The 21,238-nt window shown below is 37.9% G+C and overlaps 4 protein-coding genes across 6 annotated transcripts in view; 3 read left to right on the top strand and 1 right to left on the bottom strand.

Moving 5' to 3' along the window:
* LOC104802082 overlaps positions 1-1,983 on the top strand; it is a 3,078-nt gene extending 1,095 nt beyond the window's left edge. The window contains exons 2-4 of one of the 2 annotated variants that reach the window (XM_010525517.2): positions 8-87; positions 406-1,295; positions 1,380-1,983. In XM_010525517.2, coding sequence (XP_010523819.1) covers positions 436-1,295; positions 1,380-1,812 — 1,293 coding nt within the window. In that variant the 5' untranslated portion in view covers positions 8-87; positions 406-435 and the 3' untranslated portion in view covers positions 1,813-1,983. The remainder of the gene's footprint in view (positions 1-7; positions 88-405; positions 1,296-1,379) is intronic. The other variant, XM_010525516.1, reaches the window with a different exon arrangement.
* Positions 1,984-2,160: 177 nt separating this feature from the next.
* On the top strand, positions 2,161-3,651 carry LOC104802081. The gene is made up of 3 exons (XM_019201170.1): positions 2,161-2,313; positions 2,875-2,957; positions 3,353-3,651. Exons 1-3 carry the CDS (start codon positions 2,235-2,237, stop codon positions 3,386-3,388), a joined length of 198 nt encoding a protein of 65 aa, XP_019056715.1. The 5' UTR covers positions 2,161-2,234; the 3' UTR covers positions 3,389-3,651.
* A 344-nt stretch (positions 3,652-3,995) lies between these two features.
* Positions 3,996-7,937, bottom strand: LOC104802080 (auxin response factor 18-like). 2 transcript variants are annotated; one of them, XM_010525513.2, is made up of 14 exons: positions 7,569-7,937; positions 7,078-7,193; positions 6,862-6,957; positions 6,736-6,792; positions 6,465-6,617; positions 6,279-6,363; positions 6,082-6,172; positions 5,820-5,984; positions 5,614-5,727; positions 5,430-5,502; positions 5,198-5,348; positions 4,738-5,111; positions 4,475-4,662; positions 3,996-4,383 (listed from the first exon to the last, which is right to left on the bottom strand). In XM_010525513.2, the coding sequence occupies exons 1-14, from the start codon at positions 7,621-7,623 to the stop codon at positions 4,245-4,247; spliced, it is 1,857 nt and encodes a 618-aa protein (XP_010523815.1). In that variant the 5' UTR covers positions 7,624-7,937; the 3' UTR covers positions 3,996-4,244. The 2 variants fall into 2 exon arrangements, with proteins under 2 accessions (XP_010523815.1, XP_010523816.1); XM_010525514.2 differs by having other exon boundaries at positions 4,738-5,105; positions 7,569-7,935.
* Positions 7,938-17,868: 9,931 nt separating this feature from the next.
* LOC104802079 (transcription factor ABA-INDUCIBLE bHLH-TYPE-like) lies at positions 17,869-20,344 on the top strand. The gene is made up of 2 exons (XM_010525512.2): positions 17,869-18,224; positions 18,489-20,344. The coding sequence occupies exon 2, from the start codon at positions 18,500-18,502 to the stop codon at positions 20,171-20,173; it is 1,674 nt and encodes a 557-aa protein (XP_010523814.1). The 5' UTR covers positions 17,869-18,224; positions 18,489-18,499; the 3' UTR covers positions 20,174-20,344.
* The last annotated feature ends 894 nt before the right edge of the window (positions 20,345-21,238 follow it).

The following is a 21,238-nucleotide window of genomic DNA, read 5'->3' as shown; positions in this document are numbered from 1 at the left end:
GGTCAAGTCTCGTTGGGTTTGTCGTTGAATTATCAGGGTTTCGGTTCTGGGTTTCGTGAAAGCAGCATCGGATTCGGTCGTCGGAAGGTTGTAGCCTCTAGTGGATTTCTCTCTATTTTGGAAGTTGAGTCCTGAAAGAGGAAGTAGAACTTGAATATTCTCTTGTCTTAGCATCACAGAAATTGTTGTAATCATTATTCCTGTCTAAATTTGGTTGTTGTTGTTTTCTGTTTGCTACTTTTTTAAAGCACTTCCTTCTGGTTTGATGTTTGATCTCATTCTCGTTTCCGTGAATGTGTTTCGTTTGTTGTCTTTTTCCTCTTCTGGGTAAATATGAATGCAATGATCTTGTTCAATCAGAATGGCTTATTGTTTCAGCGAATTCGTCCGTCTGTGTGTTTTCAGGTAGAGGAATCTCTAAAGAATGGTGAAGTGATGGCAGCTGCTGAAGCAAGAACACTGTGGCAGAGAGCCGTTAACCGTTGCTTTGTACAAGAAGACGCTAAAAGGGCTCCCAAGCTAGCTTGCTGCCAGTCATCCTCGTCTGCCTCGACCAAGCAGTTCGATTCTTCTGGATCTACTGGAACAGCTCCTGACCTGCATGATCAGTCTTCTGCGTGTTTCATGCCTCTAAACAGAAACCCTCGATTCCCCGATCTTCCACCCGATACAAGATGGTGGGCTCACATTCAACCTGGCTACCCAGACAGGAAGGATCTCGTGAAGGATCAGATGAGGCCATTGGAGGCTAATGCCGACATTCCAGGTGAAGGGTCTGCTACCGTAATAAGGTCACCTTCCAAAGATGACTGTAGCTTTGGTCCAGAGGACGATCAAGGCCGCCCCCGCTGCAAAAAGCGAAATCCTGGAACAGGAGAGAATGAAGTAGAGGCTTTGACATGCGAGAACTTTCAAGAATACATCGAGTTGATTGGATATGAACCTTCCAAAAAGTCGAATGAGCTCTCGTTTGATATGGGATCACCGTGGAATCTTTCGAGCGAGAAAGCTGAGCCGTGGTGGCGGACGACTACAGATAAAGATGAATTGGCTTCCTTGGTTGCACAAAAGTCGCTAGACTATGTCGAGAACTGTGATCTTCCAACACCACAGAAAATTCACAAGAAGAGACCCTCTTATGACAGTCCACGCTGTTTCAACAGTGATGGATTATCATCTTTGGACTGTGATTCCCGTGCTGGTCATGTTCGTGACCCAACCATGCATGGCCATGGCCAACAATGGGCTGCAACCAGAGATGGGCATGAGCAATCTAGCTCTGAGAAATCTTTCAGGTATTTAAATTTCTAAAGCTTGACCTTGTTCAACCTATGATTCTTCCTTTCAAAGCCTAATATGTGTTTGGAATGTGGGTGCAGCCTAAAGGACAGAACAGAGAAGCAATCACAGGCTTCATCTGATGGGTCTGGACTGAGCAAGGAAGAGCTCTTAGAAGCCATACGCCATTCTCAAACGCGTGCAAGGGAAGCAGAGAAGGCAGCACAAGAAGCCAAGAAAGAGAAGGAGCACCTCATGGAACTCTTATTCAGACAAGCCTCCCAGATTTTCGCGTACAAGCAATGGTTCCAACTGCTTCAGCTGGAAGAACTCTGCCTGCAGGCCAAGAAGAAGAAGGACCCACTTCCATGGAAGCATTGGGAAGGGAGAAAACAGAGGAAGAAATGGAACAAGGAACACGGAGGCAAAAGGGCTGCTAAACAAAACCACCACGTGCTGTTTGCGTTAGGGTTGAGTCTTGTTGGTGCAGGTTTGCTTCTTGGATGGACCATCGGATGGATGATACCTTTCTAGAGAGAGAGAGAGGGACTCTGTGTATAGATTTGATATGATATGGAAATGAGTATGAGAGATTTGCTTTGGGATTCGATCAAATTGGTCTGATGGGTCCACCCACATGTTGTTGTAAGAATTTAGTTGAGATTATGTCTCTGAAATCTGAATCCTCCTCCAGTTCTGTCTCTTCATATATTTATTGTTAAAAAAAAACATTTTTCCTTGTTTTATTCCTATTTTTCGTGTAAAAGTGGGCCAAATGAAATTAATGATTCCGGGCTGGATACGAAAATACGGGCCGGCCCAAGGAGACCAGTTTTACGTGTTTGACTTTTGACCCAATATGGAACTGGAACTATCGTTTCGTTGCCCATTGACGGGCTCGGAAACTTCGAAATCTCGGCATAGCAGTGAGAGAGAGTGATCGAGTTAGTGCGAAAATGCCGATCATGGAGAGGTTGAGGATGTTCGTGGCGCAGGAGCCGGTTATTGCTGCCTCCTGCCTCATCGGCGGTGTCGGTAACGCTCTTTTTAAACCCTAATTCGGCCCGTCTTGATCCCTTATTAAATGGATCGGTTCAATTCTCGTTCCTTTCATCAAAAAAAAAAAATCTCGTTCTTAATTCGATCACTTCTGGAGAATCGTTCGAACTGTACTTGTTTTGAGTTAACATGAATTCTGAGACCCAAAAAAAGAGGATCTGGTCTTGAAATCGGCATAGGTTGGGCTTTTTCGGACAGATGTGTTGGTTATTGGTGCCATCGGAATCTCAGCTTTATCGGTTTAAGAGCCTGTGGACGTCGAACGATGGCCAAAAGTCTCTTTCTTTGGGCCATTATTCAGCTCAAAGCATCTGAAACTCGTGGTATATATCACTGGGGGTTTGTTGAATACGACAATGCCGGTTTGATGGTTTTGCCCTTGGGATAGAAGGGTATTGTGTTTGTCTATTCACGTCTGGATCTCCTTATGCTCTTTTGTCGTGATGGATATTGGTTTCTAGGATGATTTTTCCTTGAGAAGTTGATACCTTTTTTCTTCTGATCATGGTAAGCACTCGATCTTGTTAAAACTTGTAGGTATCTTCCTGCCTGCTGTTGTGAGGCCTATTCTGGATTCCCTCGAGTCATCCAAGCAAGTTCAACCTCCTGCCTTGACCGACGTGAGTATTAGTTCGAATCCGTTATTTTGCAAAGGCTTTTTTGTTGGTTAAACGCAATCAGTAATTCCCCGATGCTTCAGTTTCATTCATCCCAAATGGCATAATGAACTTGCTTTTGTATGCTGTATGCTAAGCCTCGTCTTGCTGCCATTCTTGTGGTTAAGAGTCCCCTCTCTAGTTTTTGTATGCATCTGCGAGAATTCTTCGGTTCTTATGAACGAGCATATAGTCATCATACATCGCCGTCGTTGTAAAAAATACCGGTTGAATATCACATATGTTGACCTTAGTGGAATTCTGAATGCTGTAATTCAATCCAATTCAACTCACCATTAGAATTAGACATTAGGGAATTGGTGTTTCAAATATTACTCAAATCTGCCTCGTCTCCGTAGGTTGTTGCGGGTGTCACCGGGAAGAAACAAGGTTGATCCGGGCAAATGATCTCTCCCCTCTTGGATTATCCATCAGCCTTTTGTTTAACTTCAGTTCTCTCTCTAGGAATGAAATAAACCAGAGTTGCTTTTTTATTTTTTTTGTTCTGGAATGCTACCTGAAAGTGTTCATTCATATCACTCAAACTCTTAACATTCAAGGGCATTGACACTTCACTGTCCCTTGTTCTTGTCCCTCTATTTGTACATTATTCTTCTGAGAGCTTATGTCCTAAGCTAAGAGAATTTGGAAAGCTGCATACTTGGTTGCAAAAACTTGTCTTTTACCATCTACCAACTTCACAGAGACATTGAATTCCACATTGATAGAGCAAGGGGTGTCAATCGGACCGGTCCAACCCGGTTCAAATTCGCATTCGGCCCGAGGGTTGCATCGAGCCAAAATTGACACTAGATAGAGCTCATTGTTAACACACATCTTCTACATAGCAATATTCCGGTTTGATTATGGAGTCCCAACCAAATATACTTGACACTCCAAAAATATTACAAAACACCAAACAAACATATACAAGCCCAACCACATATATATATACGTACACACTTACTCACTGACAGAAAGCTTGAAAGCAAAACACGACAATATTGAGAACTTTCCCTTAAAAGACTTCCGCATGGAAATCGTTTGCTTCTGTCAACAGATTTAAAGTCTCCCTAAACATACATAGTTATCAACTTTTTTCTTACGTTAATTAACAAACCATCTACTTGCTTGATTGCTTACATCTTCGTGCGTGAGATATTATAATGAAAAAACCACAAAAGCAGAAAACCAAAAGCGATGATACGTTTCATAACATAAACATCTGAAACATGAAAGGCTCATGTTTCATCAACTCGAGGGCCTCTGGTCCGAATCAAGACTTATCACCGTACCCTCACCTTCCAGTGACCACTTCCTTTTCGCGCTCATTTTCTTCACCTCCTCGCTCGAGTATATGCATATCTTCTTTGCCATTTTACAGAACTCGCTGCGTCAAAGAAAAACATCAACTCTCGGACCAAAAAAAAAAAAAGGATTTCATGTCAGTGCACACATATATCTCGTTTTTTGGAACTTACTTCCATGGATCATCGCCAACGAGCATCATGTCACCCTCATCATCCGTGAACACGACCGCCCATTTGTCCCGAGCCCGAATCTCGCCTTCGATCTCAAACATCTTCTCTAACTCCTCGATCAATTCCTCGTACGATCTCAATACTGTCAAATCCACTGCTCTCCCTACTGCCATCCCTTGCATTTGTACCTTCCCACAGAAATAAAAAAAAAACAGCGTTAAATGAGAGTATTTCGGGTTTAGTAAACAAGAAACAAGGGGTACCTTGGTTCGGCTCCTTGTAGAGGAAGCATTAGCCGGCGCTTGTTGCTTGCCCTGTGAATGTGATGTTCCAGGTGGATCTTGCTTCTGCTCCTTCACCAAACTCGAAGGGTTAGAATCTTGGCCATTCGGTTCCTTGTCAGTGGGACTGGGCTTGCAGTTGCTTGTGAGATCGAAACCAAACAACCTATAACAGCTTGTGGGGGTCTCTGGTTTTTGGGATCTCTCGGCTTGTTCAGACATGAAGCTGATGTTTGTGGGGCCCAACAATAAGGTCGATGAGTACCCGCCTGAGAACACGGTCTTGTTGGAATTTCTCTCTGCTGATGAATCTTGGAACAGTTTCAGGGAGGCACTGGATGCAGTTATATCTGTAACTTTCGAAAAAGGGTTTTCAGGGTCAAGAATGACGAGTGGATATAATACTACATAAATGAACTCCTCAACCTTGTTTTGAAAGTACCTGAAATCGGTGAATCAACGGGTCTGGACCGCTTGCATTTGAGCTGAGGCTGAGCAGGTGTAGCCATTGGTGAAGATGGCAAGAAAGGCTCTATTTCCCATGGAGAGACTTTGCCTGGTCTCTGAACAGAGGCTGGCTCATCCCATTGAGTCTACAAAGAAATTACAGATTTTTCACAAAACCATATTGAGGATATCATATGATTTCAGGTAAGTGGGCGATGTTCCTTAACCTGCAATGACCTCCATTTAGAAGCTGGCCACTGCGGGGATAGATCTCCGATCCCGACAATAGTACCCGTAAAACTGAGTACACAGACAAGACAGTAGACATTACAGAATCATCAACATGGACAAACAACATTAGAGCAAACAGAAAAAGAAAACGACAAAAGCCTGGGGAAAAAAGAAATCTACATTCTCTCAGGAGACTCTTCTCCCTCGAATCTCATCCTGAACCTCATACCGACGGAGAAGCCATGCTTCACAGCCTCCATATACTTGTTCACTCCTATTATGAATTGGCTTATCCTGAAAAGTGTAAAAGAAAGAAAGTAACTTTCTTTGATCTGGGCAAAGCACATCTCCATGAAAATATGAAACGGGCGGACAAGAAACAATACCTAGGCTTGTAAAACACTACGAATAGGGTTCTTGTATTGACAGCATGAGAAGCTGTAGCAAGAACTCCCAAATGCATGCTCTGACTAGAGATAACAGATGAAGGCATCGTGCTCTGCTGCCGGGCTAGACGCCTTACCCCGACCCGTAAATCCCCGTTTTCACCCCTAAACTTGCCGGTTTTTAAAATCCAGAGTTCCTTCAAAGTTAGTGAAGTAGAATCCAACAGGTTAGATTCTCAGGTCTGTGAGTGAACTCAACTACCTGAGGAACACAAATGCATCTCCAGTTACTAGTCTCTTCGTTGTAACAAAGGTGCTCCATCCGGTCGTAAGCAGATGCCTCCTAGGTTGTCCTATCAAGACAAACCGCATCATCAGTCCATCTAAGTTCCATCCAAGATCAAGGAAGCAGTTCCACATGCAAAGGATATACATATGAAGTGAGAGATGAGTTACCACCTCTAAATATATGCTTAAACCTCCATTCCACCCCATGAAGATCTCTGGCCACCAATTCTTGAGTCGGAGTAGCTTGTGTCATGTCCTAAGCAATGGAAATGAACAAAGACAGCGGATTCATTTAACTGAAAAAGAAACTAGCTCTCTACTATGCTAGAGGAAACAAGAAAAGAGAGAAGGAAATACAAGGGCAGGCAAGCATTCAGTGGCATGTTTACGCAGAACAGAGAATCCACCATGAGTGCTCGTGTCTGAAGCTGTAAGAATCTTAACAAACGAGTGAACCGCTTGTTTAGGCAGTTCAGAGATGGGTGGATCAGGACTTGTGGGTTCACTTTGCTGCAAAATTTGAGAACAAATGCCGCATTAGTTTCATGAAAGGAAGCATTTTTTTTTTCATTGTCGTTTACGTTTTCCCAAGAGAAGAAGAGGCATCCATTAACAGGGATCAACTTACATCGTCCTCTGGTCTTAAGGTGATCTGAGCGTAAACTTCATCCGTCTCATGCTCTGCCTGCAATCATTACAACATCTGAATAGGAGCGGAAGAAAAGGGCAAAAAGGCAGACCATGATGAGATTACCTTTAACGTGACACCGAGGACTTGACAAAGTATCTTCGTGGGAAGATTAAAAAGAGGGATATGCTCTTCAAGCCCTTGATTAGTCGACGCCTCCAACTGCAAACCCAGAAAATTATAAGAGAAAATAAAAAGCAGAAATTGAGTAATGAAACTGGGGTTAAAAGAAAGAACAGGATTCTGGTTTTCATCCTTGCTGAAATTATAAAAGGAGGATACTTGTTCCATGTGACCCTGTGGGAAGTAGAAAACTCTCTCCCCGACACGAGGAACTTCCACCAAAGGTCCTGCACATGCTTTCCATAGCTCCGTGTACATATCATCGTGATCGAAACCTAGATCATGTGCCCCAAACAAAACAGCAATCGATTTTCCAAACGTCAAGATTTGGAAGAAAAGTTGCTTGATTTGAACTAATACAGGAAATATAAGAATTGGGTCTGAGGGTTTAAGCTTGTTTGCGCATCGATGAAAAAAGAAGAGAAAATGTTGACTTCCAGCTTGTTTCCCGAGAAAATGCAGGAAAAATTCAACCGTGTACGATTGAAGCCATTATAGAAGAGAATGGTTCATTTTCTCGGGAACCAAACGGAAACGAAGCACCTCTGAGTCCATCAACTAATTTAATTTAGCTTTCTCCGACATTCACAGGAACTACAAAAGAAGGGAAAAATCAGAACTTCTTCTCTCTCACTCACTCTCTAACTCACCTGATCTTCTGTCAGACATGGGCGAGCCCTTGAAATCAACATCCACATTCGCCATCGAAAAACCCAGATGAAACAGCAGGAACCCGAGCTTTCTTCCAAACTTTCTAAATTAACCCAGAGAAAGAAAAAAAAAGTAACAGAGCTTCAAGAACGAAACCCTTCACGCGCCAAACGCTAACCCATCAAGAAGAAACACAGAGGAAGACCCATCAAAGAAGGGAGAAAAAGGTTTCTCTCTCTTCTTTAACAAGACACGACGGTTATGTCCGTATTCATTACAGAAAACGTAATTCAGGCACTGTAGGATTACTTTTTTGGGGGGTTTTTTCCTTTGGCTCTGTTTCAGTTACGAGACCGCTTCCTCTCCCTCCCTCCCTCCCTCCCTCCCTCTCTCTCTCTCTCTCTCCCCTCCCTCTCTCTCCCCTCCGGATTCGTGTCGTTTCGCCTTCTCAGTCACCAACTTCTGGCCGTTTTCCAGCCTCTGCTTCTTCTTCAGCTCAAGTCCAGCTTCTTACTTACCCGATCTGCACCAAGACTGGTTCTTTCTTCAAGACACAATATCACACAGACATTAACTCTCTCTCTCTCTAGATATGTGTATATAAATATTGCATAACTTAGTTCAGATTCTGCAAAACTGTAATTTCCGCTCCAACATAAAGTAATTTCGGTCGAAATTACGCCCCTCTATTTCTGTAGAATATTTAATTCCATCCTTAGTGTAAATGTCAGCGCTCTCTCTAAATAATAAAATCGGATTTCATTCATTACCAAACTGTTTAATAATATCAGCGCTTACTCTATGTTTTTCTTTTTTTTGTGCATTATATAATATATTGGTCCTTCCAATTAATATTTGACATTAGATAATTAATATCTAGATTTCACGTATTACAGATTTCATATTTATTCCAATCGCTTTCACAAAATTATTCCTATGGGAATAGAGACAGAAAAAAAAACTTACCAAAAAAGGAAAATAATTTATTCATAATGCAGATGAAGGGTCAAGGCCTACACTATCACTACCTCCTACGTTACACAATAATTAACGCTTCGACAAAATTATCTAACCGTTTTTAATATTAACCGTGGTTAAATGGACGGTAAGTTGAGGGGGATGCATTCTCAGCCGTCGGATAAAGACGGCTGTCCGAGCGATGTAGTAAATGTAACTTGTCTTTTTTTCACCAGCTGACGCGCGTGAAGCCAATCGCTGGGAGATTGTATCCGTTTCCGTTAGATGACCGTCAGAATTGACGGCGCCGTTACCCGTTTTCATTGATTTGCCGTCTATTTGTTCTGTCTGGATCGTGGCAGGCAAACGTGTTGGCTCGTGTATACCCCGGCAGAGTTTCTTTAAAAAAAAAATTAAAATGGGAGTTTGACACTGTAAACGGGGTTAATTACAAGTATTGCCATCAGGGACCACTAGCGGCTTTGATAAGCGTGCGAGAGTAAATGTAAAAATTTCACGTGTAAATTCAGAAGGTCAAAGTCTCTCATCTCTCCTCGGAGTTTTTAACTGCGACACGCTCTCTTGTTGCGCGTCGTCTCACGCTCTTTTCACCTCCACTCTTTAAATTTTGGAAAAAAAAAACTATTATGATTCAATGGATATGAATCATATGTGTGTGTGTATATATTATTTGAAATACGTAATGTTCACCAAAATGCACCACATCAAAATAAATTCTAGTTTTGACTTGTTTTAATGTTTTTGTTTTTTTTAATCATAGTCTTTACACCGATAAAAATTTAATTTAATATCTATTTTTTTATTTGGTCGATGACATGATATGATTGGTGTGAATATTTTATAGCTCATACCATATAATTCTTGGAATTTATCATTATATTGCCACTGCAATTTCTTCAAAATTTCAAATGATTTTTGCCAAGAATTCAACTGGAGTTAAGAGGAATTAAAAAAATATCAACTTGAATTAAACAAATTAATTATGATTTGATTAAATAATTCAAAGATCTTACTACCGCAATCTAAAAAATTAATTTAGATTTAAATGAAATTGTTTAAGTATTGATTAAATTAAATATTCAATATAAATAATATATTTTTAGATATAGATAAAACTGGATATTTATTGTTCATTTTAAATTAAATTTATACTTTTTTAAGGAATTTAAAATATATGTCATGTAGAAATGACTTGCCTTAATAGTTAAATTGAATAATATGTAGTTTGTTCCATGATAAAATCAACACTTTTGCCACAAATAATTGTTAGATGGTAGAAGTAGACAAATAGCATAGACAACTGAGAAAGAGAGTAATACACGCGCGAGAAGTGAGAGTAAGGAAGGGAAAAGAAAAAAGTAGGAGAGAGCGACCATGCCCAAGTGTCGGAGGAAAAGTGGTCCCCAAGTGTACACGTCAGAATGGCCATGCTGTTCTGTCATAATGTAGCCACGTGTCAGTTCCTGACTTGTCATCACTCTGCTCCGTCTCAGTACTCTCTCTTTCTCTCTCTACACCCACAATATATTCACACACCCCCTCACCATAAGGTCACCATAATATATATAAAAGTGAGAATCGCATAAAAAGAAATATGCATTGTGTAATGCCCTAATATAATATGAATGTACACATTTAACGGCTCATTTATGTCTCTCTGTGTGTATATATAACGACTGTAAATAAGGTTTGATGCCATCAATAGCACGGATAAGGTTGTATGTATGTATGCATGCATGCATGTGTGTATGTATGTATGTATGCATGCATGCATGTGTGTATGTATGTATGTATGTATGTATGTATGTATGTATGTACGGGTTCATTCAAAATTGTGTAGTATTGGACCAAGTGTTTTATACACGATTTACATAACTGCATAAAGATAGCGTTTTTTTCTTATATATACACATAAAGATGAACTTTCAAGGAAAGCTTATAGCTGTCAATATTGAAATAAGAAACTTTGAATACAAAGTCCAATTAATGATTCAAATTAGAAAAAGAAGAGATAAACAACGGACAAAGGAGGGGGCCGTTGCTTCTAATTGTTGGTTAGGAATATATGATTATTCAAATCGAATATGAGCGCACGGATGGGAATATATATATAACGTTAATTATTTTAATTAAGAAATGGTTAGTGGAGGAAGTGGAATCCATTTCAACTATGGTTTTAATTTCTAATTGCGATTATACTCCATTTTGTCGAAAACAATATTTAATCACTCTGTTTTGTCATAGTCGCCGAGTTGTATCATATTAAATCTGTCGAATATGCGTTTTTATATATTTACATATGTTGTAGTCATTTTTTTTATACAATGGACAAACATAAAGCATATTGTATATATATATATATAGTCTTTGGTAAATACACGTGTTCTGAGAATCAAATGGCTGGCTTTAAGTTTACAACGCAGTCAATAAAGGAAGATTTTATTCAGTCCGTATCCATATATTATCTTATTAAACAAAATTACTATCCTATGAAATTTTATAAATATATAACATTGTTATGAAGTTCAAGTTTTAGTTTTATATTTTTTTTTTTTGCCTTTATTTCCGCATTTTAGGTATTAGTAATGTAAAAACGAAGGTAAAACTACCCATGAGCATTTTTGTGTGGGAAAGAATAAAAATTTGTATCTACGAGTATATGTTATGAATTATTAGCATTATCTATAATGTTGTTAACATACATACATATATATATATATATGGAAACATTTATCATCATCATATATATATAACGTAAATTATTCGTCATTTTACTTGGATGGATCCAAACCAAGAGCATTGTTATATATATGGATGTTTGTTTATTTCAATAAACAGTAGCATATGGCGTGTCCTAATGACTACGGAAAACGTTAAATAATCTAATTATTACATATTCATGTGTTAAATTAGTAGGAAATTTCGAATTAAGCTAAACAAGTAGCAGTTATTTCAGTCACTCAAAGCACGACTCTTCCCCTCATAAAAGGTTACGCAACGGGACCTTTAATCCCAAGTAATTAATTAATTAATCACTATAGATTAACATTCGGATTAGTTTAAGTATAATTATCTTTGTAATCCTATACGCTAAGCATCTGATCCGTTGATTCGATTAGGATGAGAGATTATATACTGCGATAGTTTTTTTTTAATTTTAAAAAATATATAAAAGTCATAACCAGATTCAACATGTAAGCATGTCCCCCGTTGATTCCACACCTTCCGGTTTCCGAATTTATTTAGGATATTTCGGGGAATCTTCTATAGTTCGGTCCAATAACCAACTTTAAAAAGCATATATTAAGAAAAAAATTAGATGTCATTTTTGGATTCGAGATCTGAAGTGATGATACAACGTAAGATATATATACGTACGCATGTATGTATACACCCATGCATTTATACGCGTATGCGTACGACACACACACACACACACATATATATATATATATATATATATATATGCACGGATCCCGCTTTTATTTCTACATTTTTTTAAAAAATATGTTTAGCAATGGATAAATATATAGTCCGACAGGTTTATTGCTTGGTTATTATACGATGATATTTATATTTTATAAATCCGAATAATATTGAACTCCTACTTGAAATACATATAATCACTCATACAGCGTGTTGGGGATTATCTATATCATATATAAAATTTAGTTCCCATCATTACAGGATTATGAGTGTAATTAATGATTTATGAGTTATCATAAGATGTGTATTTGCATACACAAGAAGTCAATGAATTAATCATATCACAACTGATCATTCACCTGACGACACTGATTGTGGTCTCACATGGAGGCATCATACATATATACATACACACACTCTAATGTGTGTCTATATATAATTAATTATATATGTATGTATAATGGAAAAATCGAAAGGGGTACTTTGGTAATTTGTTGGATTCGTCCGTACATCCCAAGGGTCCCGGGTTTTCACAAGTTCCCCAACCTGTAGAGGTCCAGTTTTTCATCATCTGGCACTGGCACAAGTCTCTTGCATCTATTTGATTGCCCCCTTTGTTTACTTGTTGATTGATTTCTTCGTTGGAAGTGGGTGTGCGTATATGCATGTGTATGTATGTATGTATGTATGTATGTATGTATGTATGTATGTATGTATGTATGTATGTATGTATGTATGTATGTATGTATGTATGTATGTATGTATGTATGTATGTATGTATGTATGTATGTATGTATGTATGTCAAAGAGACAAGGATTCCTAGTACGTACTCCACACTTTTGTGTGTATTTTTAATTTATGTTTTCGAATACAAGCACATGCGTGGCGAGGGATTGGCCGATTTGTATATATTGATTTAAATGGAAGCCAGAAGAGGACCATAGTGGCCTCTTATTATTGGTATTACTGTTGCCCTAAGGAATGCATCGGGTTTATTTATGCCATCCACCACCTTCGCCAGTGTGTACACACCCATACGTACATATATATATATATATATATTATGTATTTATTTTATAAAAAAAAAAGGTAAATAATTTGTCGAGGGAACATAGGGTAAAATAATTTAACGAAAAGGGGACCATATAAAATCAATCACATGATATGATCGTCTCAGACTGCGCGGATGGGTCTCTCTCTCTCTCTCTCTCTCTCCCCCCATTATTATTTCGCCTTACGGATGAGTCTACCCTTTCTGTTTATTCATCTTCACCGATCTATGATTTTTGTATGAATATTTTGATACATGGATATAATTCCCTAACTTATTGGCATTCTTTAAATTTATTTTTTCTTAATATAATACGTTAAACCCCCCACTAGTATTGTAAAAATGATTTGGAAAGTTACGTTCATAATGCAAAACCATTAATTATGATTAGGGCACTAACGTTACACAGTTGAGAATCATGAATCATGGATTAATTCCTATAACTTCGTTTTCCAATTTGCTCCCATCAGTCACCCCTCACAACAAAGGAGGCTTGCTTACCCACTTCCTCTTTAATTATTGTTCTTAATTAATATTAGAGACAGTAATTAGTGCTTATGCTCCATATGATTAGCCAACATAAACTAGCTCCTAGACCCTATGCCCCCCCCCCTCCCTTTAATTTTATTTTCTTTTTCTCTTTTTTATTAATTAGTATATTATAATACCGGATTAATGTCGACGATCAAAATAAACCACAAAACCCATGTGTAGGCGTGACCCTTTCCACATATATAAACCAAAAAATAACCCATCCATTTCCATATATACATACATGCAATAAGCTACATCATTGTCCACTTTTAAATTCTGAAATCATTGTGGGCCACAACGAAAGATCTTAGGCTTCAGTGGACAAACCGAACGAGCCCACATACGTTGAAACAATAACTAAATGGCCCTGTTCCTTTGTTTCACCGTAAGCCAACTTCGCGTTTACAAAGACATAAATGGGTTTTTATACATTCTAATAGTTATGACTGTATTATATACATATATATATATATATATATATATATATATAATTAAAAAAAAATAGATGGTACACCGATAAAATGGGTGCGAGCAAAGAGGTGTAAAAATGAAAGAGACTTCAGAGGACAAAGAAAAACGGGTGAACCGGGTCGGGTTATCGGGTTTGAGTGTGATCGTCGGATGGATCATACGACTCATCTATCAGCGTTACCTTAATACGGGCTTTTCACGTAAAAAGCCCAACTTCTTATCCATTCAAAAGCCCATTATGATAAATTGGGCCCAACATATTTTCCTTGCAACTGAATGCACTAAAAATAAAATGATGTCCTACAATGCTTTTAGAAAGAATCATGATGTGTAAATTTGAGTTAAAAATAAATACATTATAACAATAATAATTTTGCAATTGCAGATATCGACTGTTTCGTACGAACCATTATGTGATACGGATTTTATTTATTTTTTCTTCGATACAAATATAAACATAAATATGCGAGACATAAAATGAAATGTCAGTGTCAGCATCTTGCGTGGGACATTTTTTGGAGGTGGTCCACTCCACGGCGGATGCGCATATCTCAGCGACCGAATATGAATCATATGTTTGTAACAATTAAAACATTATAACTAATGTTCAATTTCGTTGCCAACCATAAAATCGGAGGGCGAGCGTGCCATGTGAAAACTCGCTAAAGAGTGAAATGACGATATTGCCCTTCTCTGTCCCAAAGATGGATCGGATATTCGAAAAAATCAGGATATTTGGATTGTTCTCGAAAAATAATGGATATTGAATTATAAGATTTGTATACAGAATTTGTGGTTTACAAATATCTGGAGTATGAATGTCCGAAATAATATTCGGGTATTCGTATGTTCTGGATACGGATTTATTTAAAAAACTATAATATTTATATATAAATTTTTAAAAAATAAAAATATATTTATAAAAATTGATGAATTACGATAAAAATATGAGATAAAAAGATATAATAAGAGATAAATAATAATAAATTTAGTTTTTTTAGATAATGTTGAAAAATATAAAATTATTTAATCTAAAATAATTATATTTTATAAAAATATTCCATATATATAAGGTATAATTGTTTATATCCAAATTAGTCGGGTATTCGTTGATATCCGTTTTTCAAATTTTGATTATCCGGATTTGAATTTAAGTTTATGTATATTGAAAATTTTAGATTTAGATTTAAAATTAAATAGATATAAGTATCTTAAAATCGAGTATCTACGAAACGATATCCGGTTTTTTGGTAATTGATTCCAACCCTACTTCGCCTCCTTCCGCACCATCTTCCACCGATACGAGGACGAATTACCAATACTTGTTTGTCTTATATTTCATATATTCAAGAAGAAAGTGGTTCCGTTGCTGTTTGTACCGTGGAGAAACTGCTCCGTTTAACATTTTTAGGTTAGACAATGGATTTTTTTAAATGCACACGTGCGAATAAATTATGAAAGCCACGTGGCGCAATATAATAATGTAATGGGCCCCACACATTCTCCATTTCCCAGAAATATCACATTTGTGTTATTGGATTTGATTCTCTGTTTATTAGAAAAGAAAACGAGACGATGTGCCCCTTTTTTTAAAAATGAATTACCCTTTTTTTATTACCATCCTTTGAATTATCTCTTATATTTAAAACTTAACTGTTAAATTTCCTAAATAAAATTATAGAAAGTAAATTTATGAAATGATAGTAAATTAATTATTTTATTTAATTAAATTTTAATATTGAATATAATTATATTATAATTTAAAATTAATAATATTTTAACCTTTACACCTATTCTTTAGAAAAACTTCCTTTATTTGTTATCGGAAAGAGAACTATTTTTTCCCCCTTTCTACACATAAAGATCTTTTTTACACATAGAAAAAATATTTTATGAAATTATTTGATCGTTATTGTTTCTATAGAAGTATCCATTTTAAAAAAAAATATATATATATATATACACATTGATACTAAATTTAATAATTATAATAGCTTTAAAATAATCCAAAAAATTGAATATATGACGCTGGGAAATAATGATGACATAAATGTATAGGACGACGTCACCATGGCGGCTGCAGCTCCATAATTGTGAAATGCGTAAATAATTGTGGAAACGAAAGAAAAGAAGATGAAACACAATTTTCTTTAATGAGATATGGAGTAGCTATCGTCTGTGATAAAGACTACCGAAACAACGAGTGGTCCCGCCCCACCTCCGATAAAAACTCATCTTAGCCGCACACTGATGGGCCCCACTGCCTCTCCTTTCTTCTTTGATCATCGACCGACAAAATCTATATCACTTGTAATATTTTGTCCCTGCGGGGATTTTCATATAAATATATAAAATATATATTTCTCAATTTTCCTGCAACAGTGTATTTTCGGGTTGGCTACGTGATATTCTTTCTTCTTCTTCATGCATCATACGCCTTATTTTTTAATTATCGTGATTTCATTATTCTAAAAAACATAGATTTTATGATATATTATATAATAAATTTTATTACATGGTTTTCTTCTTCCCCCAGTTGAGGTGGTCCAGTACTTGTCCCAATCGGCATCCAACGGGCTCCCTCATCATACAAAAAGAAAAATCATAAATTGTTTTTGGTAAAAGAAAATCATAAATTTTACTACGAAAACATTACAAATGCTTTTATTTGCATTTATTAGTACATTGACTTTAACAAAATTACCTAATTAAAGCGATTTATACAATGAGTTGCCATCAATGTAAATATTCAGCTAACTAATCATGAACGATATATGTAAACCATTCTTCGATATTTCTTATCGTAATTCACTCACACCTCTATATATATATATACACACCGCATGTATACAAGTATTGCAAGTATATAACTCTACGTCTATAATATATATACATATATATATATATGTACGCACGCGCATCTATACAAAATTTTGTTTATATTTTACAAATTATTTGAATTATATCCGACAATTTATGGAGAAAGCAATTTCGCCTACGTCTTGCTAAAATCGAACTACCACGATGATATATATATATATATATATATTTTAACATATCGTGATATATTCTATAAAAAACATATCGTGATATATATATATATATATTATATATATATATATATTGTGTGTGGTTTATATTTTTTACCTCTATTTTTTTTTTGGAGGTGGAATTTCAACATCTACAATGATGGCACCGCTTTTTGCACATGTTTTACACATGCCTTAAGTCATGATATTGTACTTTTCATTAAAGACAAAAAGTTGTTCCTCTCTTCGCAAGTGGTACCAATGATCATACAAAAAATAATTATTTTATATGCGAAATGATAAAACCGCTCAATTTATAATCGACACATTTAAATTTAATATTTCTGATATAAGTCACACGCATTATTTGTTTATTTGTCTATTTATTTATTCATTGCAACTATTATTAATTGCGCGGGTATATAATGTATATAATGTTATATATATATATACCATGTATATTTTCCCTAAATCTCTACCAATAAATATTTGGTTTTGACGAGAAATCCGGCTTACCAATATATTAATGGTAAATCTTGTTTTTTATACCGAACTTGTAATTCTATTGAAAATTCGAAATGGAAAATCTAATTTCGATTATTCAAATTAAAAAAAAAACACTAGAAGAATTATTTTTTGAATAAATAATTCAAATAGTAGATTTCGTTGTATTCGATCAGCTGATAATAAGCATAAGATCTGTTGCTCGGAATAGCGAAAGAGTGCTGGCCAATGGGTGACCTTAAAAAGAGGAACACAGTTTGTGCATTATACGCGTTTTATTCGGTAAACCCGACCCGGCTTCAACCGTGGTTAAGTCTTGAGCTCTATGTTTTCACTACGGTAGTAACCATGGTTGGGTTTTACAGAGCTCGTACTAACTCAGTCACGCTCCCACTCGCTATATCTATGGCCTCTCTGTTCATACCGTAGAAGACGACTCTTCGTTTTGTGTCTCATTGTTTGAAGCTCATTCGATTGTTTCTTTCTCGCTTTTTTTTTCCGGTAAGAACATCGTGGAGAGACAGAGTGAATCATTTCGGACATTGAAGCCGCCGTCACTTTCCTGAAAAAGTTTAACGTGTGATTGAAATCTCTCTCCCTGAGTGTCCTGGCTTCTGGTCTGTATGATTCTTATCTGGACGGTTCCGACTTTCTCGGCTTGGTATTCATCTGTCGATCTCGTTTCTTCAATTTTACGGAAATTAGGGGTGGAAAGAACTGCGTTTTCAGGTTTCATGCAGTTTACAAGCTCTACTGGGGTTTTTTTTGGGTTGAATGCATTCAGTCTCGGAGGGGAAAATTAGGGTTTTTACGTTGGTATTTTGAATTTCACAGCCTCGCTGGTTCTGGTTTTCTCTTTAATTTTTAATTTCAGCTATTCTTTTTTCTTTTTTCTGTTTTTTTCCCTCATCTGGAATATAAAAAGCCGAGAGGAATATGGGTACTCTAAGATGGGATGAGGAAGACAAGGCCATGGTTACTGCGGTTTTAGGGCACCGAGCTTTTGATTATCTGAGAGCTAGTTCGGTTTCTTCCGAGAATTTGTGTGCGACGATGGGAAACGACGAGAGTTTGCAGAACAAGCTATCTGATCTGGTGGACAGGCCAAACTCGATGAATTTTAGCTGGAACTACGCAATTGTGTGGCAACTTTCGCAGTCTAGATCCGGCCACCTGGTTCTGGGTTGGGGAGATGGGTGTTGTCGGGAACCAAACGAGGAAGAAGAATCAAAACGGGTTCGTGTCCGAAATCGGGGTCTGGAAGAGGAGACATGGCGGAACGTGATCAGGAAAAGGGTTCTTCAGAAGCTGCACGGATTTTCGGGCGGATCCGACGAGGATAATTATGCACTTGGATTGGACAGAGTCACCGACACGGAGATGTTCTTCCTGGTGTCCATGTACTTCTCCTTCCCTTACGGAGAAGGTGGTCCAGGAAGGTGCTTTGCATCAGGAATCCATTTCTGGATCTCTGATGCGTTGAACACTGATTCCGATTACTGTTTCAGATCTTTTGTCGCCAAATCCGCTGGAATCCGAACAATCGTCATGGTCCCGATGGATGGCGGCGTTGTCGAACTCGGTTCTGTTCGGTCTTTGCCTGAAAGTATGGAGCTGGTTCATTCTGTGAGGTCTTTGTTCTCGCCGAGGGCTCATCAAACGCCTACGTTTTTCCCACACGCGGGTGCAGTGGACAGAAACACGAGTGTTGCCGGAAACAAGACCGGAGGCGTCCACAAGCTTTTCGGACACGAACTGAGCAACTCGAACCACGTTCACGCCAATCCTCCGTGCAAAGAGAATGTTTTTGCCGGAAAGTTGGACGAGAGGTTTCCTCCTCAAGCTTGGGAAGCCCATCAAAGAATGAATGGATCTCAACCAACAGATACCAACATGCAAGGGCATGTCAGTGCATCTAAGGAAGATTCCCGATTAGACAACAATCACCAGAGTGAATTGGCCAGGGTAGCAGCCACTCCCGCGAATGCTATATCGGAAAATCAAGATTCGCGCGCGAAGAAAAGGGCGGGAGTAGCAGCAGCAGCAGCGGGGGCGGCGGCAGTTGACGAGAAAAGGCCAAGAAAGAGAGGTAGAAAGCCTGCCAATGGAAGGGAAGAGCCACTCAACCATGTGGAAGCTGAGAGGATGAGGAGGGAGAAGCTCAATCAACGGTTCTACGCCTTACGATCCGTCGTCCCCAAAATCTCTAAGATGGACAAAGCTTCTCTTCTCGGTGACGCCATTGCTTACATCAACGAGCTTCAGGAGAAGGTCAAGGCCATGAAAGCCGAGAGGACCAGAACAGGGGAATCAAACCCTAATCCAGATGTCGAGATCCAAACCCTGAACGGCGAGGTTGTCGTGCAGGTGAGTTCTCCATTGGATTCGCATCCTGTTTCAAGAATCATCCAAGCCATGAGAAGATCTCAGGTCAGGGTCTTGGAGTCCAAGTTATCGCCCATCGACAACACGGTGTTCCACACGTTCGTGATCAAATCAAATGGGTCGGAGCTGCTGACGAAAGAGAAGCTGATGGCGGCGATTTACCCAGAAACCGGCTCGGACGAGCCATCGCCGTCGTCTGGTTCGCAGGTTTCAGTGGCGTTGTAGTACAGAACTGAATCTCAGTTTGCATAGGACACTACTATACGTATATCAATAAGTTTTGAAATAATTTGTAACCATTTCTTTGATCCCACTTTGACATTCCAACTTTGTATTCTATCTTTTCTTGTAATGGTGCGCTGTTTTACGTTTCTCCTCCGTCCATTCCCAGGAAAATTATTTCACGTGAAGAATGTGCTTTTCATACGTGATATTATTATAGATGTGAGATGTGAGTAATATTTTCCTTTATTTCTGAAATAAAATATGAAAAATGAGGCCTAACAAATTATACACCACAGGTGGAAGTGGACGGCCCCATCTCTTTTTGTGCATTTCCTTAATCCTACACTGTTTTTTCTTCGCCGACTATTATTATTTGTAATTTTTTATTTTTAGAAAATGTGTCATATTAATTCTTTTACATGAATAATGTTCTGCAGCTGCAAGTTATCTTTGCATGTGGAGTGAAGCCAAGCCCCAAGAATTCTAACGTGTATTATGAGCGCATTAAAATAGTCACACGTAACTGAACACTAAAAAACGATATAATTATTTTACCAAAAAAAATTAATTTCATTATATAAAAAAAAAAGACAAGAAGAATAATGAGATACTGAAAAGATAAAGATGTAAAAGATAAGAGAAAAGGCCGAAAAACCCGTAACGCGAAGCAACAATAAGTTGGGCTTTTGATAGTTGGGCAAGTGCCCTACTACACGTACATCATATAATTTACTAATTTATTCTTAATTAATTGGCATAACAATTTCGGGATTCGTATTATTATATTTCGTTATCCCGGAAAAGTAGACGCCAAGACCGATCAGTCAACCGTTGACCCACCGGTCTTTGCTTTTTGTCCGTTGACAACAGTGATTGGTCGGATGACTTGGTCTGCTTTTAACTCGGTCTCCAACTGACCGAGTGCCTATTTATACGAACACATCCCCACACATCCCCAAAAACTCCTCACTTCATTCATTTCATAAGTAGAGGGAGAGATTCGTTCGAGTGGCCAGATGGAGGGAAAAGTCATAAATGCCCTTCACCTCTTATCGTTATCCTTCA

The sequence above is a fragment of the Tarenaya hassleriana genome, unplaced genomic scaffold, assembly GCF_000463585.1.
Source record: "Tarenaya hassleriana unplaced genomic scaffold, ASM46358v1 Cleome8, whole genome shotgun sequence".
In the NCBI taxonomy this organism is placed as follows: Eukaryota; Viridiplantae; Streptophyta; class Magnoliopsida; order Brassicales; family Cleomaceae; genus Tarenaya; species Tarenaya hassleriana.
This window is presented reverse-complemented; position numbering and strand designations above follow the sequence as displayed.